Source organism: Scylla paramamosain, chromosome 24 (genome assembly GCF_035594125.1).
Source record: "Scylla paramamosain isolate STU-SP2022 chromosome 24, ASM3559412v1, whole genome shotgun sequence".
Taxonomy (NCBI): domain Eukaryota; kingdom Metazoa; phylum Arthropoda; class Malacostraca; order Decapoda; family Portunidae; genus Scylla; species Scylla paramamosain.
In genome coordinates this window covers 17,117,774-17,135,607 of record NC_087174.1, presented here as the reverse complement: position 1 = coordinate 17,135,607, position 17,834 = coordinate 17,117,774, and the positions used below count along the sequence as shown (strand labels likewise).

Below are 17,834 nucleotides of genomic sequence, written 5' to 3'. Positions count from 1 at the left end.
CGACTTCAGACAGCGCGGAGTCAGTGCAACAAGAGACATATTGAACAAGAGACACATTGAGAGAAGTACAGGGAATAGTAATTGTAAACGATGGAGATAAAGGCAGAAATGCACGAAAGGTAATGCACCATATTCTGAAGCACTCCTGCGGCTCATCCCATTATTATTATTGTGTGTATACACACACACACTCGTGTATATATATATATATATATATATATATATATATATATATATATATATATATATATATATATATATATATATATGACCACAGTTCCCCGCCCCTTCACAAAGCTGCTGCACCTTGACTAGCTTCCCCCTAGTCATCTCGTATGTGACTGGGTGCAGGGCTTAGATATGGATTACAGGTCCACTTTTGTCTCATGCACCCTTCTTAATAACGGTCATAACGTCAGGTCACACTAATGAGGTCGTCTGTTTGTTTTACCCACCTACAGACAAGGGAAACACACTAACAACACTTAACTCCCACAGCTGTGAATGGATCAACAACCACATCTAGGGAGAAACAATGATAACAAGCAATAACATATATATATATATATATATATATATATATATATATATATATATATATATATATATATATATATATATATATATATATATATATATATATATATATATGGTCGTGGTATAAAACAACGTTGGACAATCCCCCTCAGTAACAAATCCTCCCACTGTCCAACGATGTGTTATATCTCTCGCCGAGTAGTATTGTTTACTACCTCCTGGACGGCAGACCTTGTCAAGATCTGAGGAGGGAGTAAAGTTCACTATACAGCTATTCACTTAAGTTGTCTGCGGCTGAGCAGCATCAGCCAACAGTAGCATTTAACACAAGCTCACTAACAAGGGAAACAACTACAGACAAGTGTCCCCAAACACATAGTAGGGTAATTCACCTCTCACTGTGCAAGAGCTCAGCCCGCACCCACACCACACCAGCCAAGGAGTCATTTAGCTGGGTATGGAGTGTGTTTTATGCAACTACACTCCTTGCCAGGCTACTATGGAAACTCCTCCTATGTTATCTAAGTAGGCAGGGCTGTATGGCCGGTAATGACTCCCCTTAAAGCAACTGACCCAACTAACTATTCCTACCTCAGTCTGTGTCTGCCACATATTATTGCCTGCCCCAATATGTCTCTCGTCTAAGCGCTGGGTAGTGACTGTATGCCAAAACTTTCCCGCTCTGCTGCTACAAAAGGAGGAAGGGGGGGTGTACAAGTGGGGTGGCGGCATACATGCATACACCCACCTGCTTGTTGCTCTGCATCCCGCGCTGGCTTATATGAACAAGATACTTCACTTCAGAAAATTCTAATGATTAAACTAGTGGGGCAAGATGAATAATGATCATTTTATTGTCAAGAGCAACTCTTCCACTAAATATTGGGAGAGACTGAAATCGAATAGGCAAGAAATTAAGGGAATTTACATGGAGAATAGGAGTGACTGTTTTTTTAATTCGTGAGAGTTGAAGGATTTCCCAACAATTTTGCAACCGTTTCCTAGCGTGTAATTTACTGCAGTCCACGCTATCAATGCCTTTAATGACTTTAAACAGCCTCTTCGTCTTCTTTGTGTTAATGGGAAAAGATTGAATTCTTTAGGACACTCTTCGTATGACTTGTTTCTTAGCCTTGGTATCATTTTTGTTACTCTACGCTGAACTCTTTCTAATTCATAAATGTCTTTCAGAGAGAGAGAGAGAGAGAGAGAGAGAGAGAGAGAGAGAGAGAGAGAGAGAGAGAGAGAGAAAGTGAGAGAGAGGAAATTTACCAAATACCCAATGGATATGAGTGTTAAAAGAGCAACAGTACTATATTGTATTTGTTAAAGTTAGGTTGGTATACCTTGTGCAGGGCCATGGAGGCGGGATAATCATTGGGGTGAACCACAGCTCGCAAAACCCAGTCTGTGGGGTTACTTATGATAACCTCGCCTTTCTTGTCCAGGATATTAACACCATAATGCCTGTCATTCGCAGTGCCAAAAACCTCCCACTCCAGGTCCACTTCCTCTTCATTGTCACTGCTTACCGCTGACACCTGTAGAAAGAACCAGAATCTTATATTTTACTATGTTCGATGTGACCATGAATATATAAATGATATATGCAATGGCTCCAAAAAGTCTTCACCAGCGATGTATTTTCTACTGTTACGCTTATACAAATACCAGAAAAATCACAGCCATGATTAATCCTAACTGCTAATAACGTATGGCTTTTGTTTCTGAATGAGACTATCAGTAAACAATAATAATAAACGAAATTAAAACTACTTTAAACACACGATTTCGCATTGTTATAGATCGTGCTATTCAAATTTATACAGATAATTTTATTAAGATTGGTAACATATCAATCTAAGTGTTGAATATTTTTTTACATCATCGGGATATTATCTTACCTTGTTATCATTAATGATGCCCAGGTGAATCTCCAGCAAAAGCACGACCAACATGCACAGCTTCATGGAGACGCACAACCCTCGCTGCATCTCGAGTGTCTCCTAGTTTGCGTTAAACAGATGTCGACTCTTAAGGTGAACCCCCTACCTTCCTCCTACACGACACTTGCACCATCCCTTTAACACACACACACACACACACACACACACAAAGAGAGAGAGAGAGAGAGAGAGAGAGAGAGAGAGAGAGAGAGAGAGAGAGAGAGAGAGAGAGAGAGAGAGAGAGAGAGAGAGGTGACACGAGAAAGATATTGGTGTAAGCTTTTAACCAAAAACTATGAAAACCTAACGATATTCCATATTTAAATTATAATTATAATGTGGTAAGTATAACTTAAACACCTCCATGAGTGTCAGAACAAGTGTGGTAACATCTGTGGGGCTACAAGTGTTCAAGAAAGCTTTTATGACCGTTGCTCTTTCAAAGGTTTGACCACCTGACACACAAGGCCAAACCACGCACACTTTCTAGTCTACATAATTACGAGTATATAGAGTATCTCTCTCTCTCTCTCTCTCTCTCTCTCTCTCTCTCTCTCTCTCTCTCTCTCTCTCTCTCTCTCTCTCTCTCTCTATGTGTGTGTGTGTGTGTGTGTGTGTGTGTGTGTGTAAAAAAAAAAAAAAAAAAAAAAAAAAAAAATATATATATATATATATATATATATATATATATATATATATATATATATATATATATATATATATATATATATATATATATATATATATATATATATATATAGTAGTATATAAACGTTGGAGAGAAGCATATACAATATCAGGCTAGCGTGCACACACACACACACACACACACACACACACACACACAAGGTTTGAATGCTCCACTGTCCTCAATCATACGAGTTGTGTGTCTCATTATCAAAACATTTTCCAGTATAAGTAGTACTAGAAGCTTTTTTTTTTTTTTTGCTATGTAGGAGGGGCGCCGGTAAAGAGCAACAAAATTCTGAAATAAAAAAAAAAAGTCCCACTGAGGTGCCGGTCCCCGTAAAGTCGAAAGCGCTAGTCAAAGATTATATATATATATATATATATATATATATATATATATATATATATATATATATATATATATATATATATGTATATATATATATATATATATATATATATATATATATATATATATATATATATATATATATATATATATATATATATATATATATATATATATATATATATATATATATATATATATATATATATATATATATATATATATATATATATATATATATATATATATATATATATATATATATATATATATATATATATATATATATATATATATATATATATATATATATATATATATATATATATATATATATATATATATATATATATATATATATATATATATATATATATATATATATATATATATATATATATATATATATATATATATATATATATAATTGTGTATTGGCAATGTGTGTGTGTGTGTGTGTGTGTGTGTGTGTGTGTGTGTGTGTGTGTGTGTGTATGTGTGTCGTGAGGATCGGACACTAATCCCCTCATGTGAATCAAAGCTAATAATTCAAATAGTAATGAGGAGTATTTGGAAAGGAGTTGTTATGTAATGGAAAATTTATTTTTTGTCTTTCATTATATATTAAATAGATAATGATCGGTGTTAGTTGATCTAGCATTTGATGTTTCATTAAGTTTGATTAATTTTCTTATCTTATTCCTCGAAAAATTACTATGATATTGTTATGCGTTATCCCGAAGTGGAAACTGAGAACTGTTTAATATAATAAGACTGCAGGTCAAGCGACTCACACATCATCAAGCATTCAGTAAGATAACATGTGTAGTAGTACAGGTCAGTGGTTTCTGGTTGGCAACTTCGTAGGGCCGATTTTTTAAAACGTGATGTTAGTAGTTACTAATGCCAGTAGTAGCTGATTCTTAGTACGTCTCTATTTTTTTTTTTTTTTTTTTTTAACTATGGTGTTAGTGTCAACTCGCTGGAGACACCACAGGTTCCTATATTATATAATTGTTGGTGTGCCCTACCCCTTGCCAACAAGAAACAACAATGATATTCACGATTCATATGCGATTGAAAGTCATGGTAAAAATATGATAATATATCGAAATACTTATGTGATAAAGAAAAAACATTATCCATCATCGTAAGGAAAGGATTAAGACGTTTATAAATGCGCGCGTTCGGGCGCCTTTACCTTTGTGAGTTATGGTTCGCTGACATTGTGCGGATCACCCGCCACATTGATAGAAGTGTCGATTTTCATCACCTCTCCAGGGCTTACAGCATTTTGAGATGATATTTGCAACATGTAAGTAATTTTAATGCATAAAACATTAATTTTTAGTTATTCTTTGTCAGAAACATGTTATATGCTCTAATTAGGCTTTATCAAGCTTGGGGTAGCAAACAGCATTACAAAGTAGATTGAAAAAATGGCATCTATTTAACTGAATATAGCACATCATATTGAGAATGTGAAATGTTGAACGGGATTGGCAAAAAATAAATAAATAAATAAATAAATAAATAAATAAATAAATAAAAATAAATTAGTTAATCAATTAAATAAATGAAATAAAATAAATAAATAAATAAGTAAAATAAAAAAAATAAGTAAACAAATAAATAAGTAAAAATAATGCAAGGCTTTTGTGTTGCCGGTATTCCAAATTGTTAAAAGAAAAAAAAAAAAAAATAGAACCAAACTTAAAATCAACTTGGAATATCGGCAACACGAGGGCTTCGATGGGGTCCCCATTAAGTGCAGTGATGGCCACCCTTTTCATGGAACTCTTGGAGAGTGCATTATTCGCGCTTGTTTACCTAATCAACAAAATAGCAGATACGTGGATGACGTGTTAGTGATCACCGATATGAAAACAAATGTTACCAAGCTAAAAGAAAAACTTAACCAAGTCCACCACAAAATCCAGTTCACATTGGAGGAAGAGAGGGACGAGAAGCTGCCATTTTTAGATGTCTTAATTGTGAAACAGGAAACAAAGCGTCATTCAAAGTATAAATAAAACAAATAAACAAGGACGATTACCAACATTACCTCAGTGCCCACGACACCAGAACAAAAAGAGGTATAATAGGCTTTTTTCTTTTTTATACAGTAAAATACCTCTTATCCGGCATCAACGGGACCGCCGACATGCCGGATACTTGAATATTGCCAGATACTTGAATAGAAGTGAAATTATGTTCACAGTCACCACCCTACACTCACGCATCTTACCATAACAAAAATCAGCTGATCTTAATCAGCAGCTGATCTGATCAGCTGCTTAAGTGTAAGCACAACATGCTTCCTCTTTTCTACAACTTTAGGCATGATGAAGGCGTCAGGCGATAAACAGTGCACACGCAGGACTGAGTCACTGAGTAAACACGGTGCAGTGGGCCGCGGGTGGCGCGAAGCAGTGCGCTCTGGTGGCGAGGGGACAAAGTATGCCTCGCGCGGGAATTTTAATTGATTTTATGAGTACACATTGATTTTTTATTGATTTTAAGGCTCGGGGAAAAATGTGCCGGATAGTTGAAGCTCCCAGATACTCGAATGCCGGATGAGAGGGATTTTATTGTAGTGTGCAGTGAAGAATACCTGCGTGAGGAGAAAAACCACATCACAGAAACGTTTGTGAAGTTAGGTTACCCGAAGGGTCTTCTGATTGAGTTGAAAGAGAAAGCAAAAAGAATACTCAAAAAGAACAACAGTGAGAAAAAGACGAAGAAATATTTAATCGTCCCGGAGTCAGACTTTGCGCAGGCTCTGGGAGCGGCCCTCTACCAAGCCGGGTACGTCGTAGCCAGCGCAGGACAAAGAATGGGAGAGTTGCTTAATCTAAGCAGAAAAGCGTGATGTAACAGATACCCTGCAGTGGCTGTGACGCCAGCTATTTCAGTGAAACGAGTAGGAGGCTCGACACCAGGATTAAGGAGCACCGCGCTGATGTGAGACACCACCGAACATCCAGCGCACTGGTGGACCACATTGACAAAAGCAGGGCACCTGCCGTATTGGAAACTAGTAGGCGTTCTCAAATGTGGCCTGAAGAAGAAAAGTATTAAGAGGCCATGTACATCGCCAACAACAAAAAATATAAATAAAAGGACAGGCGACATCGTGTGAGCAGCATCGGCAACAGCAGTATACTCGTACATGTGTCGCGCGGTAGATGAAAGCGCACGCACCAGCCAATCACCGGGCAATGTGGCCACCAACATCGCGCCATGCTCTCTCTAGCTTATTATAGCCTGTGTCGTGACCGAAGTTTCCTTAATTCCTCAAAAGAAGCCTTGGGCGAAACCGGCCGGGAAATAAACTCACATCCCAACACTTGTATTTTTCTCACCTCCTCCCCCAATTTGTCTGAATGTCTGAACATTATTATTATTATTCTTATTACTATTATTATTATTATTATTATTATTATTATTTCTATTATCATTTTTATTATTATTATTCTTATTACATTATGTAACACGATTTTTGTCTTTGACAAGCAAGTGTCAAACTCTTTTCATTGTTCCAACTTTTATTGCAAAAACAATAGAAAATGTCCATTATTCTACTCAAACTGCTTTTATGGCTTTTAGAATGATTTTTGCCCCAGAATAGCAAATTTTTACCATTTTTATTATTGTTTAACAGAAAAAAAAAATAAATGACAAAAAAAAGTATTTTAAATCTTATGAAACTAATTTTTAGGATTAAAAAATAAACAGTTTTTCATGATCTGCAAGAATACAAGAAAATCACTTTCACGTATGAGCCCCCAAGTGTAGTCTCCCATCATGTTTTCATTGAAGGATCCCTGATATCTCTGTTCAAAGTTCATTATATCTTGCTGGAAGCACTCCCATTGTTCCTCAGGATATGGTCCCATATTCTCCTTGAAGTTGTCGAGGTGGGCATCTAGGATATGAAATTCCAAGGACATTCTGCAGCCCATCTCCCCATAGCTTTTCACTAAAGCTTCAACCAGTTTCATATAGTTATCAGCCTTGTTGCCAAGAAAACCCTGAGCTACAGCAATGAAGCACTCTCAAGTTCTTTTTTTTTTTCTTTGAGCTTCTGTAGAAATTCTGAGCACTCCATAATTTTCCTTACTTCTGGTCCAATAAAGATATCATCTTTCACCTTTGCCTCTGAAAGCTTAGGAAAGAAGTCTTGAAGATATTTGAAGGCAACAGACTTCTTGTCAAGAGCTGTAACAAACTGCTTCATGAGATCCAGTTTGATGTGTAGTGGAGGAAACAAAATCTTTTGAGGATTCACCAATGGCTCATGTTTGATACTGCGTGCTCCCACTGTAGTGTAAGTCCTTGGAGGCCAGTGCTTTCTCTGGTAATGTGCTGCTCTGTTTCTACTGTCCCAAAGAAAAAGAAAACAGGGATTCTTGGTAAAACCTCCTTGCAGTCCCAACAAGAAAGCTATCATCTTCAAGTCTCCAGTAACTTCCCTGCCATACTTGTTGTAGTTCAAAGTTTCCAGGAGAAGCTTTGTACTGCTGTAGTCCTTCCTTAAGATGCACAAAATGAGCAAGAGGCAAATATAAATACTTGTTTCTACTGTGTAGAAGTACAGCTTTCAGGCTTTTGAAGGAGCTGTCAATAAAGAGTCTCCATTCATCTGCAATGCAAGCAATTCCAATAGCATCAAACAAACCTGACATTGCAGTAAGCATAGCCTGTCCTCCTTTTTAAATAAGCTGGAGAAATGTTTTTGACGTTTTCTTTGGTTAGTCAATTGCACATTGTCATCACTGTCATTCCTTTAGGCTTGAAATCAAAAGCTCACCATTTCACTTTATCAAACCAAAATCTCTGATGAGTTCATTGAGGTCTCTTTGGTTTGGGTAGCAAGAATTCCTCCCAACTACAACTGTATCTGTGATGTCACAGTCTTCCTCTCTATTTAGCTCATCTTCTGACTTGCTGCTTTCTTCTGATAGTTGACTTCTTTCTGGAGGAGCTGGTACAGGAAGATTAGCACTGTGTGATACTAGTACAATTAAATATAGATTGTCTGGATAGAAAACAGCAGGTCCATTTTTCCTAGATTAGCGTCTGGAAGGATCCACCATGCAGAAAAAGCAGTCAGTTAAGTTCAACAATGATCACATTAAAATAAAAAAAAAAATCTTTAGAATACTTTATATTCTTACTTCATTGTTTTAACTTATTTGCAACATTTTAAAAGCAATTAGATAAACAATTGAGATTTTCCAAAGGTATTTACCTAACATGAAAACCAATAATAACCCATACTATAATGTAATAAGGCAAAAGTGTAAATTCATAGTTTTAATCACAAAAGCAAAGTTTTAGGATAAAAAATAACGTTTTTTTTTCTATTTCGTTTAGATGGAAATTACTGGAAAATTATGGTTTTGGGTCAAGGACAAGACAAAAGAGAAATTTTGTTACATATTATTATCATTATTATTATTATTATTATTATTATTATTATTATTATTATTGTTGTTGTTGTTGTATCAGTTGTATTATTATTGATTATTATTATTATTATTATTATTATTATTATTATTATTATTATAATAATAATTATTATTATTATTATTATTATTATTATTGTTGTTGTTGTTGTTGTTGTTGTTGTTGTATATATATTTCATTGTTCAGTGTGTTTCCACATGTTAAATGCCCCCACATGGCTCTTTCCTATTTTAAACAATTTTTTCCTTCCTTTCTCCTTCTCATATTTGTGTGTTACTAGTTTACTTGCACACTAATATCTAAAACCAATTACCCACGTAAATCCACGTTACCATATCTACATTACCGGAGAACTTCAAAGAACCACCACATCTGCACTGCAAACCTCATTACTATCTGATACAGTGATCCTACCACTCCTACCAGTGTGTCAGATAGTGATTTGGCTACGGCTACAGAGTCACCCTGAAACCAAATTTATTTTTGCTGTATAACTCTCACCTAACTCTTCTGCCTATAAAAAAAAAAAAAAAAATATTTGAATACTTAAATTCCAAAGTGAGCACATGATGAGTCTCATCCCTTTCACGGAGATCTCCATTATTTAAGACTTCAATGTTCACCACCAGCTTTGTGTTTCCTCTCTCTTCACTGACTATCCTGGTGAACTAGCCTTTACCTTTGCTATACTCCACGACCTAGAGCAACTGCTGCAACATCTTACTCATATTCCTGACCGTCTTGGAGATACACCCAACATTCTTGACCTTTTCCTAAACTCCAGTCTTTCTGTTTATGCTGTTACCCTATCTTCTCCATTGGGCTCCTCTGATAATAATATCATATCTGTATCTTGTCCTATCGCGTCAATCCCTCCTCAGGATCTCCTGAGGCGTAAGTGCCTCCGGAGTTTTCCCTCTGTTAATTAAGGGGACCTGAGGAGGTATTATGCTCGTTTTCATTGGAATGACTCCTGATTCCATGTCAGAAATCCGTCTCTATGTGTTGAGTGCATAACAGAGGTAATAGCGTATGGTATGGAGGTGCACATTCCTTACCCTTTATCTCGACCTAAACTTTCCAAACCTTGGTTTAATGCATCCTGTTCTGGTGCTATATATAATAGAGAGGTTACAAAAAGTACTTGAGCCTTCCATCACCTGAATCTCATGCGATTTACATTTTTACCCGAAATCATCCCAAGTCTGTTCTCCACTTAGCCATTAACTCTTTCATTAATAGAAAGTGTCAAAATCTTTCAAGATCTAACTCCCCTCGTGACTTCTGTCACCTAACCAAAAACATCTCCAATAAATTAGCTTCTTCATCTTTCACTCCTTTATTTCAAACTGATGGCACCACAGTCATCTCATCTATTTCTGAAGCTCAACTTATGCAAAAAGCTCTATCTTGGATAATTCAGGGCTTGTTCCTCCCTCTTTTCCACATTTTGATTACTTCATGCTACACATTAAGATTATTTGTAGTAATGTTTTCCATGCCGTTGCTGCCCTAAACCCTCGGAAGGCTTATGGATCTGATGGGGTCACCTCATATTGTTCTCCGAAAGTGTGTCTTCTTGCTTGCACCTTGCCTAGTCAAACTCTTTCAACTCTGTCTGTCAACATCTACCTTTCCTTTTTGCTGGAAGTTGGCTTACATACAGCCTGTTCCTAAAAAAAAGGTAACTGCTCTAATCTCTCAAGGTACTATTCCATTGGTTTAATTTCTTGCCTATCTAAAGTTTTTGAATCCGTCCTCAACAGGAAATTTCTGAAACATCTATCACTTCACAATTTTCTATCTGGTTCCCAGTATGGGTTCCGTCAAGGCCACTCTGGTGGTGATCTTCTCGCTTTCCTTATTGAATCTTAGTTATCCTCTTTTAGAAATATTGGTGAAACTTTTGTTGTTACCTTAGATATATCAAAAGCTTTTGATACAGTCCGGCCTAAAGGTTTGATTTCAAACTACCCTTCTATAGCTTTCATTCTTCTCTCTGTAGCCTCATTTCAAGTTTTCTTTCTGACCGTTCTATTGCTGCTGTGGTAGACGGTCACTGTTCTTCTCCTAAATCTATTAACAGTGGTATTCCTTAGGGTTCTGTCCTGTTATCCACTCTCTTCCTATTATTATTCAATGCTCTTCAAATCAAAACTTCTTGTCCTGTCCACTCTAAGGCTGATGATACCACCCTGGACTTTCCCACGTCTTTTCGTAGACGCCCAACCCTTCAGCAAGTAAACAGTTCATGCAAGGAAGCCACAGAACGCTTGACTTCTGATCTCTAAAATAGTTGATTGGTACTGAGCAACCTTGGTATTGTTCAATGTCTCAAAAATTCAATTTCTCCATCTATCAACTCGACACAACCTTCCAGAGAACCACCCCCTCTTCTTCAGTGACACACATCTGTCCCCCTTTTCTACACTGAACATCATCGGTCTGCCCTTTACTTATAATCTAAACTGGAAACTTCACATTTCATCTCTAGTTAAAACAGCTTCTATTAAGATAGGTTTTCTGAGTCGTTCCTGCAAGTTTTCCTCACTCTCCAGCTGCTAACTCTATACAGGTACCTTATTCGTCCATGTATGGAGTATGCTTCACATGTTGGGGGCTGGGGGAGGGGGAGGCGTCCACCCATACCGCTCTTTTAGACCGTGTAGAATCAAAAACTTTTCGTCTTATCAACAACTCTCCTCTACCTGACTGTCCTCAGCCTCTTTCTCATCGTCGCAATGTTGCATCTCTTGCTATCTTCTATCGCTATTTTCATGCCAACTGCTCTTCTGATCTTGCTAACTACATGCCTCCTCTCCTTCCACGGTCTCGCTGTACATGACTTTCCTTCTTTCACCCCTATTCTGTCCACTTCTCTAATGCAGGAGTTAACCAGTATTCCCAGTCATTCCTCCCTTTCTCTGGTAAAATTTGGAGCTCCCTGACTGCTTCTGTATTACCACCTTCCTTTGACTTGAACTGTTTCAAGAGGGAGGCTTAAGATATTTATCCTGTAATTTTTGAATACTGCTTTTTGACTCTGTTCGGGGACCGGCCCCTCAGTTACTTTTTTTTTTTTTTTTTTTTTGTATTAGAGTTTTGTTGACCATTACCGGTGTTTTTCTTACTTAAGAGAGAGAGAAAAAAAGTAAATGTCAAATAGCACCGATTGCAACGACACTCATTCTCATACTTGAGACGGATACGGAGAAGTGTTTCAAATGGAGTGGAGAGTAGGATGAGAAAAAAAAAAATTAATAAGAAAGAGACAAGGAAGAAAGATTGCGGGAAATAGTACGGATACAATGTAAAACGCAATATAAATATAATGCAGAAAAATATTACAATGCAGTGAGTGTGGTGGCTTATAAAGAAAGAATACGTTGGGGGAAATACAATGGTAATCAAAAGAAGGAAACCCAAAGGAGTGAGAGTGGCAACTTACAGGGTGGAAACTCTGGTGGTGAGAAGTAACGTATGTCACTGCAATGGGAATTCTCCAGCTGGTCCCTGATAAGCACTTCATATCAGTCTGTCATTATTCTACGAACCTTGGCTACACAGTAAATTGAGTGGCACAGGGAAATCGCGTGTGCATTACTGACTTAATATGAACATTATATGTATGACATTTCATGGCTTACGATCACAAGTGCGTTCACAGTAAGTCATTCGCCAAACAAGTCTTTTTAAAACACTTATATATATATATATATATATATATATATATATATATATATATATATATATATATATATATATATATATATATATATATATATATATATATATTCAGCGAAATACCGGACAGAGATATTGAAAAGAATATAACTAAACATATAAAAAGGAAGATGGCAAGAGAGAGAGAGAGAGAGAGAGAGAGAGAGAGAGAGAGAGAGAGAGAGACGAGATAGCGTGGGTAGACAGTCGCGGAGGCCTGGAGTCGAGACGCACTGAAGTTTCCGAAAGTGCAAAGTTTAAAGTTCATAATCAACACGATTTCCGCCACTCGCTTTGTTCCTTGAAAGTTGAAATTGGTAGACCACATAGCAGAAGAATTGCTCTTTCAACAGTGTAACTAGTTTTCACTCAGTCCTCTAAATAACTCCACAGTAATTTTTGAAACAAGTGTTTAGATTGTGTGTGACAGCGACGTATGAGTGGAGCGGAAGGCGATCAGGACAAAATTCACCCCTAGCTTCGCCTCCCCTCACATTTCCCCCTTCCTGTGTATGCGTGGGGATGTGGGGGAGGTTTAGTTTAACTGATCCTCCAAAAGCTTAGCTTCACTAGCTGGCTGTATATCAGATATAATAGACATGGTGCTTAGCGTGACGTATGAAGGCGTGTCTGGGGTGGGCACATTACTGTATATGTATGGGTGGAATTATTGTGTGATATCATATTATTATTATGTAAAATCTATGCCCTATGGGAGGCCAGGACCTGGGCAGATCCAGATATTATTTTAAAAGTCGAAAATAGTTGTATTCCGCAAGTCCTATACGTGTTAAACTGGAGTCTCAGGCATACTTTTTCCGTGAGTCCTGACCTTCATTGTTTTATGTAGGAAGTATTTTCGGGAGCAGGCTCCTGTCCTTTCCCCATTTCTGCCTAAGTGCAGTGCCTGGCTGTGGGTCTAGTGTGCCTCTGAGCGTCTTTTGCGTTGTGTTGTGTGTTCGTTAAATGCTATTGGTCTCTGGCCCACAGCTGTGAGTGGGGCAAACCATAAGATTGTACCGAGTTTGAGCTAGGCTACAGTTGTCTATTTTCTTCCTGGAATTCCCAAAATTTTATAGGAGGTGCGAATCTGTTTTCTGGAAGATTGGAGAATATTTTATATGCATGGGCAATCTTATTCTTCGAAAAATTACTATGATATTTTTATGAGTCATCTCGAAGTGGAAACTGAGAACTGTTTGATATAATAAGACTGTGCAGGCCAAGCAGCCCACACATCATCAAACATTTAGAAAGATAACATGTGCTGCAGTACAGGTTAGTGGCTTCTAGTTGGCAACTTTAGTAGATACTAATAACAATGTAGCTAATTCTTAGTACGTCTCGCCTTTTAAACCGTGGTGTTAGTGTCAACTCGTGGGAGACACCACAGGTTCCTATAATAATTGTTGGTGTGTTCTACCTCTCCCCAACAAGAAACACCAATGATATTCGCGATTCACATGCTATTGAAAGTTATGGTAAAAATATGATAATATATCAATGTACTTCTGTGATAAAGAAAAATAGTATCCATCATCGTAAGGAAAGGATTAAGGCGTTTATAAATGCGCGCGTTAGGGCGCCTTTACCCATGTGAGTTATGGTGCGTTTACATTTGTCTGCCACATCTTCTACATCATCTGCCACATTGAAAAAGCTATTTAAATCACCTCTCCAAGTTTACAGCATCTTGACATGATAATTGCAACAAGTAAGTAATTTTAATGTATAAAACATTAAGTTTTAGTTATTCTTCAGAAACATGTTGTTTTAATTAGGCTTCATCAAGATTGGGCTATCAAACAGCATTTCCTAGTACATGAAAAAAAAAAAAAAAAAAAAAAAAAATATATATATATATATATATATATATATATATATATATATATATATATATATATATATATATATATATATATATATATATATATATATATATATTTAACTGAATATAGCACATCATATTGAGAATGTGAAATGTTGAACTGGATCTGTAAAAAATAAATAAATAAATAAACAAAAATAAACAAAAATAATAATAATTAAATAAATAGTAATATATATATATATATATATATATATATATATATATATATATATATATATATATATATATATATATATATATATATATTATGCAACCCTCTCGTGTTGCCGGTATTCCAAGTTGTTAAAAGAAAAAGAAAATAAAACAATTCAAACTTAAAACTTAGTTCGTTTTCTTTTAACAACTTGGAATACCGGCAAAACGAAGGGCTTGGATGGGGTCCTCATTAAGTGCAGTGATGGCCTCCTTTCTTCATGGAACTTTTAGAGAGTGTGCATTATTCGCGCTTGTTAACCAGATCGACAAAGTGGTGCAGATACTTGGATGACTTGTTAGTGATCACCGATGTGAAAACAAATGTTATTAAGCTAAAATAAAAACTTAACAAAGTTCACCACAAAATCCAATTCACAGTGGGGGAAGAGAGACGGGAAGCTGCCATTATTAAGACGTCCTAATTGTGAAATCAGGAAACAGTGCGTCAGAGTATGCAAAAAAAAAAAAAAAAAGGACGATTACGTTCATTACCTCGGTGCCAGCGACACCAGAACAAGAAAAAGAAAAAAAAAGAGGTATACTAATAGGCTTCTTTCTATATGTATAGAGTGTGCAGAGAGGAATACCTGCGTGAAGAGAAAAACATCACAGAAACGTTTGTGAAGTTAGGTTACCCGAAGGGTCTTGTGATTGAGTTGACAGAGAAAGCAAAAAGAATACTCGAAAAGAACAACAATAAGAGACAGAAGAAGAAATACTTAATCGTCCCTAGGTCAGACTCTGGGCAGGCTGTGGGTGCGGCCCTCTACCAAGCTGCGTACGTCGAGCCAGCGCAGGACAAGTAATAGGAGAGTTGCTTAAATTTAAGAAGAAATATAGCCCGGACAGCGTGGTATAACATATACCTTGAAGTTGCTGTGACGCCAGCTATTTCGGCGAAACGTAGGGGGCCGGACACTAGGATTAAGTACACCGCACTGACGTGAGACATCATTGCGAATCCAGTGCACTGGTGGACCACATTGACAAAGCAAGGCACTTGCCGAATTGGAAAGGGGCGAGAGTTCTCAAATGCGGTCTGGAGAAAAAAAAAAAAAAAAATTACTAGAGGCCATGTACATCGCCTTCAACGAGAATGTAAATAAGAGGACAGGTGACATCGTGTAGGCGGCACCGGCAGCAGCAGTATGTGTCCCACGGGTCAGAGGTAGATGAAGGCGCACGCACCAGCCAATCAGTGGGCAATGTGGCCACCAACATCGCGCCACGCTTTCTCTAGCCCAATATAGCTTGGGTCGTGACCACAGCTTCCTCATTTCCCCTGAAGAAGCTTTGGGGAAACCGGTCGGGAAGTAAGGTCACATCCCAACACCTGTTTCACCTCCTTCCCCAATTTGTCTGAATGTCTGAACATTATTTTTGATAATGATAATAATAATAATAATAATAATAATAATGATGATGATGATGATGATGATGATGATAATAATAATAATAATAATAATAATAATAATAATAATAATATTATTATTATTATCATTATTATTACTATTATTATCATTATTATTATTATTATTATTATTATTATTATTATTATTATGTTACGATCTCTACTCACTTACGATCGTACGATCCCGGTTATCTTTCCAAGAAAGTGGACGTTACACTGATCCCGGAAAGTTTCAAAGGCCTGGATTTTTAAAGGCTTCGAGTGCCTACTCGACCAATCCGAAATCGCCAGAATTACATCCTCTCACTCTACTCTTACCTTGACACAGCACACCTGGAATCACATACTTTACCAGGTCTCTTTGGGCGGCAACTGCTCCCACTGGGTTCGGCCGTCCCTTCCGACACTGGTACTTCTTATGCCTACTACTTCCACATCCAATGCACTTAACTCCACCTTCATCACCACTATCCTTCAGGTAATAGGTAGTGCTCTCGGGCCTACCCTTATGGGGCGTAGATCTCACGTTGTGGTCGGCTGGCGGGGGCATGGTGTAAGTGTGGGGGAAAACTATAGTTGTTAGGGCGGAGCTGGTTTGATCTGAGGAATGATGTCGAGCTCATCTGGCGGTCATTCTTATATCTCTGATGACCATCATTTTTGTTAGAGAATGACTTTCTCCCTCTATGATATTCATCTTCGTTCAGCCCATGGATCACACAGTAATTGTCAGCGTCCGGCTTCCATCACATCTTTCACGTTGTGTCATACGAGCTCATATTTTAAACTGAGGGGCAATTGGCTCATAAATTGTTCCATCCGCATAACTGCTTTTATCTCCTCGGTGGTAGTGGCTTCCTCGGCCTTCAACCACCGGTCCAGTTTAAGACCGACCTCTCGAGCCATCCCGAGATAAGTAGCACCTGGGCGTTTTGTGATCCTGTGGAACTTTTCCCGGTACACACCTGGACTTAGATGGGTTGATCCCAACACCACTTCCTTTACCACTTCATAATCACTCGCTTCTTGCTCACTCAAATTCACATATGCCTCTCGGGCCTTTCCCTCAAATTTAGACTGGACCAGTAATGCCCAATCATTTTCATCCCATCCCCTCAACTTTGCAGTTTTTTTTTTTTTTCAAATTGAGTGAAGAAGTTTTCTTCCTCCCCTTCCACAAAGTTAGGCATACTGATTACCTATCTCTCTAAATCCCCGTTGCCTTGAGCACCATTTCCTACCCTGGGCTCATTTACTTTATTTCTACTTTCTGCTCTATTTTTTTTTTCTATCTCAATGTCCTTTTGTATCTGCTGCAACTCCACTTCTTTCTGTATTTGCATTTACTCTTTTTGCAACTCCACCTCTTTCTGCTTCTGCAGTTGCATCTGAAGTTTCATTAACTCAAATTTTTCACTACTAGAAAGGCCATCAGTTCCACCAAGAGCACCCAGGTTTATCTCACTGACCCCGCACTTTCCTATACACTCTCCCCATCACTACTCTCACTTTCACCACCATCGTTTCCAAAACAGCTCCTCTCCACAAGAGCATTTTTCAACTACGCCTACGTTTCCTCCTTTTTCTTGGATTTCAACCCCACTTGGAACCTCTCAGCCA

General features: G+C 37.5%; 2 protein-coding genes across 9 annotated transcripts in view; one reads left to right on the top strand and one right to left on the bottom strand.

Moving 5' to 3' along the window:
• Window positions 1–16,169, bottom strand: part of LOC135112824 (uncharacterized) — an 18,212-nt gene extending 2,043 nt beyond the window's left edge. The window contains exons 1-3 of one of the 2 annotated variants that reach the window (XM_064027672.1): window positions 15,670–16,169; window positions 2,442–2,543; window positions 1,884–2,078 (exon numbers count right to left, since the gene is read on the bottom strand). In XM_064027672.1, the coding sequence (XP_063883742.1) occupies window positions 1,884–2,078; window positions 2,442–2,531 (285 nt within the window). In that variant the 5' untranslated portion in view covers window positions 2,532–2,543; window positions 15,670–16,169. Of the gene's footprint in view, window positions 1–1,883; window positions 2,079–2,441; window positions 2,544–13,549; window positions 13,571–15,669 lie in introns of those variants that run through there. The other variant, XM_064027671.1, reaches the window with a different exon arrangement.
• Window positions 4,324–17,834, top strand: part of LOC135112823 (beta-hexosaminidase subunit beta-like) — a 165,632-nt gene continuing 152,121 nt past the window's right edge. For 3 of the 7 annotated variants that reach the window (XM_064027669.1, XM_064027663.1, XM_064027668.1), the window contains exon 1: window positions 13,874–13,995. In XM_064027669.1, coding sequence (XP_063883739.1) covers window positions 13,980–13,995 — 16 coding nt within the window. In that variant the 5' untranslated portion in view covers window positions 13,874–13,979. Of the gene's footprint in view, window positions 4,360–4,806; window positions 4,838–13,873; window positions 13,996–14,074; window positions 14,432–17,834 lie in introns of those variants that run through there. The other 4 variants (XM_064027665.1, XM_064027667.1, XM_064027670.1 and 1 more) reach the window with 4 other exon arrangements.